The following is a 16,051-nucleotide window of genomic DNA, read 5'->3' on the forward strand; positions in this document are numbered from 1 at the left end:
GATGCAGGGGGCTGGATGTGAGTCTGGTTGAGCCGCTGTTGTACAATGCTTACCTTGTTAATATTCCTACACAACCAGGCATCTTCTGGACAATGGGATCTCCAACATGAATAGTGAATACCGATTGAAGACGCCGTCTGCCTTAGAGGATACAGTTCTCAAGAGGTTCCACATTGTGAGAAACCATCATGCAGGTAAGGTGCGTGTGCAATTGAAAAGAATGTTTCCATTGTGACGTGAAACAGGTGGCGTGTCATGTCGGCACGCCCCATTTTCAGTGGCCATTCCCCCTTTGGTGCGTGACCACATAGCTTAGTTTATGAATCTTTGAGGGGGGAGGGGGGCGGGGCGCCATTTATAATCTTGCCCTGGGCTCCAAAAAAACCTTCTTACTCCTCTGCAGCTGACGCAGCAATGTACTGTATATTCATCTTGTCCATGTTCTGCAATCTTCTGTGCTCTAAGTCACTTATTAGTTCTTATTTTGCTCATATTGTTTCTGATTATGTACTTTGTAAGGCGCTGTGGACCCCTTATGGGCTGACACCATATAAATAACGGCTGAAAATAATATAATAATGTTAATTAATAACGGCAGTGATACTGGACCAGAGCGGTAACATACCGTCTAACTTAGTACTAAATGATCTGTTCCTGGAGGGTGTGGTATAATTTGTTGACGTTCAGGATGCCGACATGGTTGGGTGCAGTGGTGGATTTTACCTATGGACTGCAGCCTCTCCAGTAAAATCTGCCCAGGGCCGTTTCTAGCCAATTTGGCTCCCAGTGCGAGATTTAAAAATGGCTCCCCCCCCCCCCCCCATTCACATAAGAAAAAATGCGCCCCCCATAGATATAAAGAGGAAAAGCATGCGCGCTCTCCTGGCAAGGGGGCATGGCCTCGTTAAAATGGGCGTGGCTTTGTTAAGATGGGCATGGCCTCATCTGATCTCATCATCATGGCCACCACAGGATAAAAAAAAAAAAGTCCTCATTTTACACATTACAGCAGGCACGTGACCCCATTTTACACAGCACGGCAGGCAAGTGTCCCCATTTTACACAGCACGGCAGGCAAGTGTCCCCATTTTACACATTGCGGCAGGCAAGTGTCCCCATTTTACACATTGCGGCAGGCAAGTGTCCCCATTTTACACATTCCGGCAGGCAAGTGTCCCCATTTTACACATTCCGGCAGGCAAGTGTCCCCATTTTACACATTCCAGCAGACAAGTGTCCCCATTTTACACATTCCGGCAGACAGGTGTCCCTATTTTACACATTAAGGCAGGCAAGAGTCCCCATTTTACACATTGCAGAGAAAACACTCACTGCCACTGCTAGGCAGTCACCGCAAGTGGCAGTTTCAGTGTCCCCATTTTACACATTCCCCATTTTACACATTGCGGCAGGAAAGTGTCCCCATTTTACACATTGCGGTAGGCACGTGCCCCCATTTTACACATTACGGCAGACTGCGTCCCCATTTTACACATTCCGGCAGGCAAGTGTCCCCATTTTACACATTCTGGCAGGCAAGTGTCCCCATTTTACACATTCCAGCAGACAAGTGTCCCCACTTTACACATTCCGGCAGACAGGTGTCCCTATTTTACACATTAAGGCAGGCAAGAGTCCCCATTTTACACATTCCGGCAGGCACGTGCCCCCATTTTACACATTCCGGCAGACAGGTGTCCCTATTTTACACATTAAGGCAGGCAAGAGTCCCCATTTTACACATTCCGGCAGACTGCGTCCCCATTTTACACAGTACGGCAGGCAAGAGTCCCCATTTTACACATTGCAGCAGGCACGTGCCCCCATTTTACACAGTACGGCTGGCACGTGCCCCCATTTTACACATTACGGCAGGCAAGTGCCCCCATTTTACACAGTACGGCAGGCACGTGCCCCCATCTTACACATTCCGGCAGGCACGTGCCCCCATTTTACACATTCCGGCAGACAGGTGTCCCTATTTTACACATTAAGGCAGGCAAGAGTCCCCATTTTACACATTGCAGCAGGCACGTGCCCCCATTTTACACAGTACGGCAGGCACGTGCCCCCATTTTACACATTACGGCAGACTGCGTCCCCATTTTACACATTCCGGCAGGCAAGTGTCCCCATTTTACACATTCCGGCAGGCAAGTGTCCCTATTTTACACATTAAGGCACGCACGTGCCCCCATTTTACACATTCCGGCAGACAGGTGTCCCCATTTTACACAGTACGGCAGGTGGGGGGCAGGGACGTGCAGTCAGGGGAGGCAGGGGAGGCAGTGCCTCCCCTGATATTAATGATTAAAATAATACAAAGAAGATACTTATGACACATATACCTTTAAATTATTTTAATCATCGTTACATTTGTAAAAACGCAGTTTAAACGTGTTTCGGAGGCACCGCTCTCGGTGCCTCCAGCTGTCAGTGTATAGGGCTGGAAGCGGGGGGCGGGGCCAGGCATTGGGCAGCAAAAACCCATTGAAAAAATCCCTATAAGCGGCACCTAGCTGAAGTGCCGCTTTGACAGGGGCGTGCTTTCAGCTCATTTGGAAAGCATGCCCCTGTCTCTGAGCAAGCTATGATTGGGCAGTGGTCGATTTGGGGAGGGGGCGCCACAGAACGAGCCCGCCTGTCATCTAGTTTTTTATATTAAATTTACATTATACCATTTGCGGCCATCCCCGTCCGCCTGTCCCCCAGCCCGTCTCCCTGCACTGTGGCAGCCCCGGTAGAGAGGGGCAGGGGCGTATCTACCTGGTGGTGTTACCTGTGGATCTACGGCGGGGACTCGCAGGGGTGGATTGGGACGCAAGAACTTCGGGTCGGTCCCCGTTTAGCCGGTCCCGACTCCCCCTCTGTGGCCTTCACTAACTCCTTTGCCTGGCTGGCTGCCGCGATCGGGGGTCAGCTCCGATCGGGCAGCGTTGGGAAATAGCTTCTGCGCATGTGCAGAAGTTAAATGGGCTCAGCTGCGCTGCTTTCCCTCCCTCGCTCCTCACAGGACAGGGGTCCCCACCGCTGTCGGCTGCCGCTTCCTCTGTGTCCCGGGCTGCGTCGCACACTACACAAGTCTAACCAGCGTTGCAGCCCAGGCTCAGAGTCTGGCTGCGCTGGCTGTAAAAAAGTAGAGGCAGCAGCCTTTGGGACAGTAGTGCAGCCAGCTGATCAGTGACCCACCACGCTGAACACGCTCATGGCCTCAGCTGTTCCTGGCTCCTGTCATATTCTTCTCTCTGCCGGCTCTACCTCCTGCACTCTTTATTGGCCCTTGAGAAATAACTAACAGAAGGAACCTGCCATCTTGGAAGAACTGCCCCCAGCCACATCCAACCAAAGGTAAATTAAATTAGTGTGTGACAGTGGCAGCATATAAAATGTGTAAGTGGCAGAGCCAGATTAAGACCCCACAGGAAATATACCGCCTTGGGCACCATATTAATGTACATTATAATTACTTAATACAGTATATATCCCTCACACAGCTCTGTCCTGTCACATAGATCCCCCACCACCACCACACACACACACTTCAGCCTCTTCTCGCTAACTCAGATCCCCCAAACAGCTCTCCCCCTCATTCAGATCCCCCTCACAGGGCGCTCCCCTTCTCACACAGACATCCCCTTACGCACACTGCTCAGACTCTTCACACTTACTCAGATCCCCCCAATACACCTCACTCCCTCTTACACAGCTCTCCCCCTGACAGAGCTCTCCCCTTCTCTCATCCCCCCATGCACACTGCTCAACCTCACCCCCAAACATAGATCCCCTAAACAGCTCTCCTCCCCTCACATAGCTCACCCCTTCTCACAGACCAAATGCACAACTCATCCTTTCTACCCTCACTCAGATCTCCCTTCTCACACAGCACCCCCCACACACACAGCTCAGCCTCTTTCCACTCACTCAGATCCCACCCAAACAGCTCTCTACCCCCTTACACAGCCCCTCCCACTCATCTCCAATTCACTCAGATCTCCCCCACATTGATCTCCCCTACTCGCACCGTATTTTTATTTTTATTCCACTTTTTTTTTGAGGGGGTGGTCACACCTCCCCCTATTTGGCCACGCCCTACCTGTACTGCAACCCATATCCACTCTCCGCTGCTCTGACCCCACCCCCTATTTAGAGTTGCTTCCAGAAATTTCCCGGGCTGGTTTTCCTTCCCAATCTGCCCCTTGCGGGGAGCTAAGCTGACACTGCAAGATCTGCACCGGCCCAGGTAGTGACCACACTCTCACTCCCACATGATGTTTGTGTATCTATCTATCTATCTATCTATCTATCTATCTATCTATCTATCTATCTACTTCGTCCTGCGGGTGCGGGACTCTGGAGGACTATCTCTCTCTCTCTCTATATAGATATATAAATATATATATATATATAGATATATAGATACAGATGTAGCCATGCTCCTGGCTATATCTGCGGTGGATGGGCACACACACATACTGTATATTACACACATCTGTTATCAGGCACTCTCTGATTTATTATGTATATATGCATTTTGATTGTTTATCATTCTCTTTTTTCCCATCTGCCTGATTTTCCCCATTTCCTCTGGTCTCTGCCTGTTGTTCCCCTATGTTCATCCCATCCCCCTGTGGTCTCCTCATGTTTTTCCCCGTTCCAGATGGATATTATATTTTTTTTTTTATGGGACACTTATACCCTGTTCAGACAGAAATCCCGGCACTTATTCGGCATTTTAGTGGCGGGTTGTTTTTCCGGGCTCTGTCTGAAATCCCCCCCCCCCCCCCCCCCCCCCCCTCCCCCCCCCCCCCTTCACACAGAAGAACAAATGACCGGGTCAAGAATTTCGACACGGTAATTACTGACCAAAACAGGTATTTCGTCTGTGTGAAATGGTCAACCTGGGTCTAAATTCCAGTGTCTCCGTCCCTGGTGAATTCCTGGGTCGAAGTCCCGGTAATTTCATCCTGGCTTGGGGTCGTCGGCAGGACTTGGCGGACATTATGGCTGCAGTGCCTCACCAGCCACTGACCTCACTGCACGCCACTGGTGGGGGGGGGGGGTGGGGGGGGGGGGGGAGAGGGAGAGGGGCTGACTTACATTTGAAGCGGTTCATCCCGCTCTTCAGCCGCATCTCCCTCGTCTGCGTGGCGCTGCCACCGGCCGGCTTGGCTCCCCCTTCTCCCGAGTGCCCAGCTCGGGGCGGGGTTTCGCGGAATGACGCGGTTGCACGGCTCGCCCGCCGCAAGAAACGGCACTGAAACTGCTACTTGCGGTGACTGCCTAGCAGTGACAGTGAGTGTTTTCTCTGCAATAGCAGAGAGAATGTTTCCCATGGGAAGCCACTTCCCTGCTATCACGGCAGCCCAATCTGACTTCTAGGGGCGGCAGCCGATGCAGTCCCTAGAAGCCAGCCTGTTCTCTACCAGTGCTGGACTTAAGCCCTGCCCTGGACTTAAGCCCCACCTCCTGTCAAACTTAAGCCTCTCCTCCTAGTGACATCGTCATCAATCACCGGGAGTGCAGGGCCAAGGAACTAGCAGGAGATCAGCCAGCCCCCGGCCAGAGAGGTCAGGAGCCACCATCGGTGTCAGCTTTATGTCAGTGCAGACAATGTGACATACTTACCCAGAGCTTCCAAAACTTCACCATTTTACAGTACAGGTTTTAAGGATATCCATGCTTGAGTCCAGATGGTTAAATCAAACTGACTACGGTACTAATTGTCACCTGTGCTTAAGCATGGAAATCCTTAAAACATGAACTGTTTGCAGAGTTTTGGGAAACTCTGAGGTCTATTCATGAAGCAGTGAAAAGTGTGGAGAAGTGAACCAGTGGAGAAGTTGCCCATGGCAACCAATCAGCATTGAAGTAACATTTATAATTTGCCTACTATACAATTGTACGGAGCAGCTGATTGGTTGCCATGGGCAACTTCTCCACAGGCTCACTTCTCTACACTTTTCACTGCTTCATGAATAGACCTCCCTGTACTTACCTACTCATCCAGAAAGTCTGGGAGACTCCTGATTCCAGAAGGGAATTGAAAAGTCGGTAAGTGTTACCATACTATCCCTTTATACCTGGGACACTCATGAATTACACAGGTTCTGTGACTGGCTGACTTTAAGCCTGCATTTCATCTGGTTTTAATCAGCCACAGAACCTGTGTAATTCATGTGTGTCCCTGTTTAAAGGGATAGTATGGTAAGCCTAGGTAAGTGTCCATATCTGCATACCTTCCTGGACTTCCCACTTGACTACAGCCAGCTGTGTTAAACATCCTTCATGTCAGTTTATTCATTCATTAAACACAGGTGACGGCAGTCATACACAGAGAGGGAAGTCGGGTCAGGTTGGGTAAGGGTTAATTTACTAATTCACCCTATCAGTCTCAGCAGTAATACGCATTTGCGCGACAACTGCTTGTGACCTGTGATAAAGGCACAAAGAAGCAATCGCCGGCGGTGACCCTTTCCTGTCACCGCTGCGTAGCCGCCTTGGCTGGCACTAGTACTGTACCTCTCACCCTTTTGATGAATCTGCTGCTGGATACTGGTAGAAGTGAATGAGAAAGGAGCACATGATTGGATACATCCAGGAACTCCCAATTAGCTCCATATTCCCAGTAAACCCACCTGACCCTTTTTTGAATAAATATTAATTTAGTTCCACCAGGCTATTTGTATTCTGGTTAATAAATGAACTGGGGTCAGTGCAGACTGGGTTACCTGGTGGGAGTAAGGGTGGCTGAATGGATGAGGACTGGGAAGGGAAGGGAGGGGGGCTTTGGCAAACAAATGCCAGCTGTAAGCCCCCTCTGTAGGATGCTGTATAGGGAGGAGTTCTGCTAAAGTAAGTTTGTTTTTTTTCCTAAATAGTCCACCTCACATAACTTCCATCATCCAGTGGGCTGCAGAGGGCTGGCGCTGGGCTGCTGTGTAACTGGAGCAGGCTGGCTGCTGAGCACACTTGTACAGGCAGGGAGAGAACAGGAGCTGTGTTACTTATAGATGGGAACATAGGGAAAAGGCTGGAAGAATGAACCTGAAGGTCTGCTCCGTCCTCCAGCTTCTCCTCCTGTGTAAGGTGGTGGTCTCAGTCAACTTCAGCTACCACCGCTACACTGAGCTCATCCAAGCCCTGTATGATGTGCACAACGCCTGCCCTTATATCACCAGGATATACAGCATTGGGAAGAGCCATCAGCAGAGGAACCTATACGTGATCGAGTTCAGTGACCACCCTGCCAAACACGAGCTGCGTAAGTAGGAAGAACGTCACACTGGCATGTCATTACCATCTTGCAGATGTATTAAGCCTGGAGAAGGGATAGAGTAGTGGTAAGTGGAAGGTGATAACGCACCAGCCAATCAGCTCCTAACTGTCATTTTTTAAACCCCGTAATGATTGTCTGGTGCGTTATCACCTTCCACGTACAGTATCACTGCTTTATCACTTCTCCAGGCTTAATACATCTGCCCCATTGTACAGGTGCACACACACACACACACACACACACACACACACACACACACACACACACACACACACACACACTTTGAAAGTGGTGGTCTGAAAAGTTATTGGATGGAATTTGATAGTATTACAACAGAAGAAGTAGCTGCATAGCCGTATACTGGCCTACTACGACCCCTCTAGGTCTATATATTGTATGTACTAATATATATGTAATAATCCTAATTCTGTGCAGTGGGGACAGATCTCATTTGGGACAGACTTGCGTCGACCCTTTCCTGTCCCAACCAACTGTTCCAAATGTGGTGGAAATGGATGGAGAGAAGGAACCGCGGTAAATGTAAGGGGGAAAGGTAGGAGGGACCCCCGCTTGACTCGGGGAATTCCAAGGCCAATGTACTTATATTTATTTTAATTTATATATACATCTTTAAATATATGCACACACTGACTATACAAACACTTGCGTGTATACTGTATAAAAACGCTGACTATACACGCACTCTTAATAACACATACTGCATATATGAACACACGTGTATATATACACACACTGAATACACATTCACACACGTATATACACATGTAAATATACACACACACTCAAATGTATATATACACACTGGATATACATGCACACACGCATATGTATATCTATCCTCGTACACATTTCATACATCAGACAGAAGATTGGATATTTGTGTTTCATTTACAGAAGAGGTTGAGGAAGTCTTTGTGGTTGTGAGACATTTTCTTTCATGTCCTGCAATGTGCAATTACATTTGTGGCGACTTCTTCCCCAGCCGCAGAACTGTATAATACTCATGTAATGTACTTTATCCAGTAGTTGACCTTATTGCATTCTTATTGTAGTAGGTAGCAAGAACGGCTGCTATTTCCATTAGTGAGAATGGGAATCAGCCAGTGTAGTGGCACAGCCGTATCTCTAGCATTACGGGATACCAGCGGTAGCCCCTACCCCTGACAAATCACACCTGTCCTGCATGGTGCACCTGGTGTATCTATCAGTAGGTGGGGGCACACAGCAGTGTCAGTGTCTTGTTGTTCCACAGTCAGTGATTTACTTCTTACAGTAGTTTGAAATCTTTCTGTTTGCTCCTATGTAAGTGGTGGGACAATGTAAACTAGCACCCCCAGGTACGTACAATAGGTAGAGCTTACTGTAGTGTATTCAGCCCCCTCCTTACGACACCAGGATTCAGATGCTATTCCACGTTGCAGTAATTCTTCTACATAACCATAAATAAGGGGTGAATTCAATTAGGGGCAATGTGCCGCCATACATTGCCGCAATGTACGGCTGCACAAATATTTGCCTGTTAAGGTATCCACCACAACGCCAATTTTCCTGCTCACCCCTATGGCTGTAAGACAAAATCGTCTAAGTAGGGGTCTCGTATTATACAGCACATTGACGCTAATTGAATTGAGCGCTTAATTTGATGGCACATAGGTACACCTCTCAGTTCCATTATATTTAGTTGTTTACTTTTAACATTTCCTTTTCCCTGCTTTAGAATATCTGGTTATTTCACAGTAAAAATAACGGAGGGGGGAGTGTTGGGACAGAGGGGCATATGTTTATTCTGTGTGCAAGACTAATTTGGGGCTTTTGTTTACAAAGACATTTGCGGGATAATCTGTTTTCCAATGTGACGACAGCTCATACCGCAGTACATTTACTCCGTAATCCCCACGACTGTAAATCTCATGAGTGGGGCCCTCACTACGCTTTGCTGTTTTATATCCTGGCATATTTTGTTTAACTTATGTATTCAACATTCTGTATATACTCTGTTTTCCCCTGGATCTGTCACTGCAGGCATTATACACATAAACGATAATGACTTTATCGTCTGTAATCCTCTAGGTTAAGCTCTTGGGGGGGGACAGCATACAGACGAACTTTAATATTGTATATATTTTTTTTGCTAGTGGAGCCGGAATTTAAGTATGTCGCAAACATGCATGGCAACGAAATCCTGGGAAGGGAGCTTCTTATCCAGCTTTCCGAGTTCCTGTGTGAGGAGTATCGCAACGGCAACGAAAGGATAATCAAACTTATTCATAACACGAGGATACATATCATGCCATCTATGAATCCAGATGGATATGAAGTCGCTGCAGAGCAGGTAAGATAGTGATGCCTTCGGTGTCGGACTGAGGCTTGACGGGCCCACTAGGGAATCCTCATTTACCAGAGGGGGTGTGGCCTGAGAGAAGTAGTAGCCATCACCAGAGGGGGTGTGGCCTGAGAGAAGAAGTAGCCATCACCAGAGGGGTGTGGCCTGAGAGAAGTGGCCCACCATTAGAGAGGTTGCGTTCAGCTGGATGTGGTTTATTAGATCAACAGTACAAAGGTCGACAGTGTCTAGGTTGACTCCAAAAGGTCGACTTGCACAAAGTAGACATGAGAAAAAGGTCAACACAAGCAAAAGATTGACATGAAAATGGTCAACGCATTTAAAGATCGACAAGAGGTTTTTTTTTATGTTTTTGGGGTGTCAATTTTTTACTTTCAGCAGACTGACACCCACTTAGCGTACCGCTTTGCTTGTCATGCTGCGTGCAAGGTGCCTCGGCACAGGTTACCGTTCCCAACTGTAGTCCACATGGATGGTAAAGTATGAAAAGGATCTAAAAATGAAAGTGAAAAACGTATGTCGACCATATGCTGTGTTGACTATTGTCTGTTGACCTTTTGCCCAAGTTGACCTAATGCATGTCGACCAATAGTGGTCGATCTATTGACTGTCGACCTAAAGACCATGCAAGACATCCCCCGCAAAATTTGGATTTTGTACAACACTTAAACAAGACGATATCAGCAACGCCATGTGGACATCAAGCTATTTATCACAAATATTCTTTATCAGCTGTAAAAAAGTTACTGCATAATTATGCTATAAGTTAATACTCTTATCCCTAAATCTGACATACTGCTCAGTTGCGGAGCAGCGAAGGAATCTGTGTTCCTCCATCCATGATGGGTGGGTCCCTGTGTGGCTTCACTTGTGGTCCGCGCTGCCAGCGGACAACCTTCTGTATGATGCTTTGCCTGCTGTGTGGCGCACCCCTGAGCTTGGCACGCCTGTCACATAAACAGAACATCGTTGTGAGGCGACTCCATGGTTGGCTCCTAATACATGCAGACAACCAATGCAGCTGCAGAACCAGCCGACACCTCCGAACTACCATGCAGTGTAAGTCGAAAGTGTCAACCCTACTCCCAGCTTCAGGGCGTAAGATTATGGTGACATTCTGGAAAATCATACCTGTCAGCATTCTCCCATGTCCTGAGACAATCCCTCTATCATAGAAGAAGGCAGTGATGAATAGAGAGCACTTCCCCTTAACTGTCCGCTGCACGCTCTAAAATAACTGATGGAGTTAGATGTTACATGCTATATGTTTAATGCTAATTATTGTCTCTGCTTATAGGTGGGAGCCATTTTGTTGTAGCCCAGGAAGTGTAATACTTCAGTGTAAGACTCCCAGACATTCTTATAGCAACTACAACGCACGCCTCCCGTTTTCGGCACACTGGGGGCATGCCTAGCACTTCCGGAGTTGCTGGACATTCCCCAAGTCCATCTTATACTGAACAGACGCTGTGTGCGAGGGTGGGACGGCGGGACAGTGCCTGAAAAGCTGGACTGTCCTGACAAAATCTGGATAGATGGGAGGTCATACTTGCCTACCTGACCCTCTCCATGAGGGAGAAAATGCTCTGTTCCTGGACTTTCCTGGTAATGTATGATTGCCATCACCTGTGGTGAGCTAGGTAATTGATAAGAAAGGTGTTTCACCACAGGTGATGGCAATCATACATTACCAGGAAAGTCCAGGAACAGAGCATTTTCTCCCTCGTGGAGAGGTTCAGGTAGGCAAGTATGTGGGAGGTATGTACAACCGGAGTCTCCTGCTGCTGTCTGCTGATGGTGGCAGCAGTAGTAGAGAGGTTATTCTGCATATGTTCGTACAATCTGGGCCTTACCTACCTGCAGTAATGGGCGGGGATCTTTCCCACCAGGGATTCCTCCGGGGCCCCTGCCAGCCAGTCCAACCATGGACTCCTCTCTGCCATCCACCGCATGTAGGTTCCATGTCCACTTTAAAGGGCCCACACATCAGCAATCACAATTTATTGTTTCACAGATCCTGTGATTCCCCCCCCCCCCCCCCCCTATATATTATTCCCCCAGTCCATCTTACATGCCCATAAATTACGGATATTTTTCAGTGATTTGCAGATAATTTTCAGTTAAACAGATCCGCCAATCTTGAAAGACTCATCAGTTTACTAGAAAGGGTCTGCAGATCTGCTGATTGTTACCCATACACTAGCAATCTACAGTCCCAACTGATCTGTGAAATTAAACATGCTGAAAAGCCTGATTTAACAATCCCTCAATTTGTGGCCGAAATCTGCTATCTATGAACCCCATCCAATGCAGATTTATTGACACAATCATCTGCAAAACGTCAGCTTGTCCTAATTGATTGATGATGTATGGGCCCCTTTACTGGAGCCTTATCAGTGACTCTACCTGCCGTACACTACCAAGGCATCTGAGCCTGTCTAAGTCAATTAGAGTAACATAAGGCCATATGGCAGTGGTTTCCAAAAGCAGTCCTCAAAGCACCCTAACAGTCCAAGTTTTAAGGATGTCCATAGCTGAGCACAGATGGTTAAATCAAAACGATTGAGGTACTAATTAAGTCACCTGTATCCAAGCTTGGATATCCTTTAAAACCTGGAATGTAAGGGTGCATTGAGGACCACATTTGGGAACCTCTGCCATATGGGTTTTATAATTCTAAACCCTAGTTGACAAATAAAGATAAACTGAACCTTGAGTAATTACCAACTATGGTTCCTCACTCTCCAAATACTTTTTTTTTTTTACTGATGAATTACCTACGGAAACAGTGGGTTGTTGCCAAGTTTGTCATTCCTGTGAAGGAAATCTCTTTGTTTATGTTAATATATATTAATCCTTAGCCCCCAAGTTCACTTTATTTTATTGGCATCACTTTTTGCACTTAGAAAGGGATGGCTTGTGTCCTTTTAATGAGCCCTTTTCAGCTGCCCAAAACTCTGTGGTCTCATATTGGCCCTCATTCCGAGTTGATCACTCGCTAGCTGCTTTTAGCAGCAGTGCAAACGCTAGGCCGCCGCCCTCTGGGAGTGTATCTTAGCTTAGCAGAAGTGCGACCGAAAGGATCGCAGAACAGCTTCAAAAAAAGATTGTGCAGTTTCTGAGCAGCTCGAAACTTACTCCTAGCTAGCGATCACTTCAGACTGTTTAGTTCCTCATTTGACGTCACAAACACGCCCTGCGTTCGGCCAGCCACTCCCCCGTTTCCCTAGCCACTCCTGCGTTTTTATCGGGCACGCCTGCATTTTTACACACACTCCCCGAAAACGGTCAGTTTCCGCCCAGAAACACCCACTTCCTGTCAATCACTCACCGATCAGCAGTGCGATTGAAAAGCGTCACTAGACCTTGTGTGAAACTGCATAGTTTTGTGTGAAAGTACGGAGCGCGTGCGCATTGCGCACCATACACATGCGCAGAAGTGCCGCTTTTTCAACTAATCGCCACGCTGCGAACGAAAAGCAGCTAGCGATCAACTCGGAATGAGGGCCATTGTCCGTAACCCTAGTTGATGAGGAGGCGATCCGCTGACATAAGCTGCACCTGAGTTTTCAGGTAGAAGAGTTTTGAATACAGTATTGTTTTGAGGTGATTGGAGAAAAGGCTGAATGGACAGTTGCTCTGTCCAATCCATTTACCTCAGACAACCTTGATCAATACAGTTTATATTGAAAGCTGTAAGAGAATTATCAGTCGCAGGTGTCGGCTGCAGTCAGTATCTATCCAATGTCGGCATTCCACATGTCTACATGTTCAAAACGTAGACAGGTGACATGTAGAGATCCACAAAGTCAACACTTACATAATGTCAGTATTTTCAGAAAGCTGAAAAATGTTTGGCACTTGATTGCAGGAACTGGTGACATGTTCAGGTGGTATTAAAATACAGATGGGGTCTGAGTATTTGAAGCATTGTGGGGGTTGCATCTCATATACATTTCATTATTTGTTACTTTATTCTTTATAGTCAGGACTTTGCTGGAGTACATGTGACTTGGTGACGGAGCAAGTTCCTTTTAGCGCCGCACATGTAATTATTAGCTGATGAAAGAACTGCGAGCGGTTGCAGTACATTTGGGGCATTTGTGGGTCTGCCCTAATTAGGGTGTTCCTGGACACTGCAGTGGTGTATGGGCCATATTCAGGTTTGTTTAGCAAACCAAAAAAGTTATGAGTTGGGCAAACCATGTTGCAGTGCAAGTGGGGCAGATGTAACATGCAGAGTTAGATTTGGGTGGGGTGTGTTCAAACTAAAATCTAAATTGCTGTGTAAAAAAAACAAAAAAAAAACAGGCAGTATTTACCCTGCACAGAAACAATATAACCCACCAAATCTAAATCTCTCTGCACATGTTACGTCTGCCCCACCTGCTAACAAACCTGAATAACCCTCAATGTCATTAAGGGCCAGTGTGTTCATTCTGACTTTAAGTGAGCGTATCTGGAAGGTAACGGGGTGGCTTGCCAGACGCGGGCTTGTTGCGGTCGAGCGAATGACACAGGAGCCCATGTTCAGATGGCGAAATTGCACCTGCCATAGAGCTGGTGCCAACTGCGATGTTACGACCGCTACTATGGTGCATCTCAGTACGTGTCATGGTGGCATAACGCCGCTGCCAGTGGCCGTCTCATTATGCTGAGAATTGGGCACCACATTTGCATGACAATGCAGACGCTGTTGCGGAAAAAGACAGTTGCGGTCTCAATTGCGTGCACCTATGAATCAGTCCCTGCGTTTCGGTAATGAAATGTGGGTGAGGGTCTGTGTATCAGGGACCTCTGTTTGGTTTACCTGTGTTTTGTGTCATTAGCTTCTTCTGCTTGTTCCAAACAGCATTTACATGTAATTAGTGTGTTACTTACACTCAGGCTTGTCTGTGTCATCTGAATGATGCATAGTCCATAGGAGAAAGTCCCCAACTACAACTGGGTCTCCTGCTATGTTTAAGATCCCCTATTAGTTTGAGGTCCTTATACACTTGCCTAGTTTGGCTGCTGGAGAGCCCAGGTCTGGAAAATATACCAAGGGGGGTATTCAATTAGTTCAGTTTTTTCTATCCACTTTTTGCCCGTTTTTAAGTCAAATTTACATTTGACCTGTTCAATGCCCGTGCCGTTTTTTAGACTGGTCGAAAAATCTGCGCAGGCGAAAACCACGTGGATCGGTGAATTCGCTGCAGACCCACATGTTTTGTCAAATTTGCGGGCATTTTCGACCGTTTTATGGTCCATTTTCGCCCATGCTGGTTCAACAAAAAAACAAAACAACAAAAAGGCGTTGCAAGAATGGACCAAAAACTGTCAAATGCCCGCTATTTGCATACCCACAGGTCGAGTGCTGATTTTCTGACTGTTGGAAAACTCTGCACTAATTGAATATCCCCCCAAGTAGGAATTGGTTGTGGCAAGAGTAAAAGCAGCACATTCTTGTTTCAAAATAATAATAAAGGATATTTTTCATGTTTGCAAATACCAACAATATGTTTCTTGTTTCTGTATATGGTATAAACCACAGGGAAAGTTACATGAGTGTGTGTTAATGTTAATATAAGCACCATAAGGAATTTATTATTTCCCAGTGTAAAAATTCCATCGGTTCAGGAACATCAGTTGTTCAGATGCAGGAAGCAGGGCAGCGCTCGCCTTCTTCCATATATAGAATTGTCACTCTTCCTCTGCATCGCTCCCATCCTGGTCTCTTCCTCTGTGTTTGAAGTAGTGATGAGCGGGTTCGGTTTCTCGGAAACCAAACCCCCCCCGAACTTCAGCCTTTTTACACGGGTCCGAGGCAGGTTCGAACCTTCCCGCCTTGCTCGGCTAACCCGAGCGCGCCCGAACGTCATCATCCCGCTGTCGGATTCTCGCGAGATTCGGATTCTATATAAGCAGCCGCGCGTCACCGCCATTTTCACTCGTGCATTGGAGATGATAGGGAGAGGACGTGGCTGGCGTCCTCTCCGTTTATTGTTGAAGTTGATTGCTTTATTGCTTAATTGTGGGGAGGACTGGGGAGCAGCTGTCAGGAGGAGTACAGTGCAGAGTTTTGCTGATAAGTGACCACCAGTTTTTATCCGTTCTCTGCCTGAAAAAAACGCTCCATACCATATCTGTGCTCAGTGTGCTGCATAATATATCTGTGCTCACACTGCTTAATTGTGGGGACTGCGGAGCAGCTGTATTATATAGCAGGAGTACAGTGCAGAGTTTTGCTGACAGTGACCACCAGTATACGTTGTCTGCCTGAAAAACACTCCATATCTGTGCTCAGTGTGCTGCTTTATTGTGGGGACTAGGGACCACCAGTATAATTAATATTATATAGGAGGAGTACAGTGCAGAGTGCACTGCTGTACCTACCTCTGTGTCATCATCCATTAAGTATACTATCCATC

At 47.2% G+C, this 16,051-nt stretch overlaps 1 protein-coding gene across 3 annotated transcripts in view; it reads left to right on the top strand.

The window, feature by feature from the left end:
• The first annotated feature begins 2,743 nt into the window (after window positions 1-2,743).
• Window positions 2,744-16,051, top strand: part of CPN1 (carboxypeptidase N subunit 1) — a 126,364-nt gene continuing 113,056 nt past the window's right edge. The window contains exons 1-3 of one of the 3 annotated variants that reach the window (XM_063962249.1): window positions 2,744-3,348; window positions 6,879-7,261; window positions 9,433-9,629. In XM_063962249.1, coding sequence (XP_063818319.1) covers window positions 7,039-7,261; window positions 9,433-9,629 — 420 coding nt within the window. In that variant the 5' untranslated portion in view covers window positions 2,744-3,348; window positions 6,879-7,038. The remainder of the gene's footprint in view (window positions 3,349-6,878; window positions 7,262-9,432; window positions 9,630-16,051) is intronic. The other 2 variants (XM_063962250.1, XM_063962251.1) reach the window with 2 other exon arrangements.

The sequence above is a fragment of the Pseudophryne corroboree genome, chromosome 3, assembly GCF_028390025.1.
Source record: "Pseudophryne corroboree isolate aPseCor3 chromosome 3, aPseCor3.hap2, whole genome shotgun sequence".
In the NCBI taxonomy this organism is placed as follows: Eukaryota; Metazoa; Chordata; class Amphibia; order Anura; family Myobatrachidae; genus Pseudophryne; species Pseudophryne corroboree.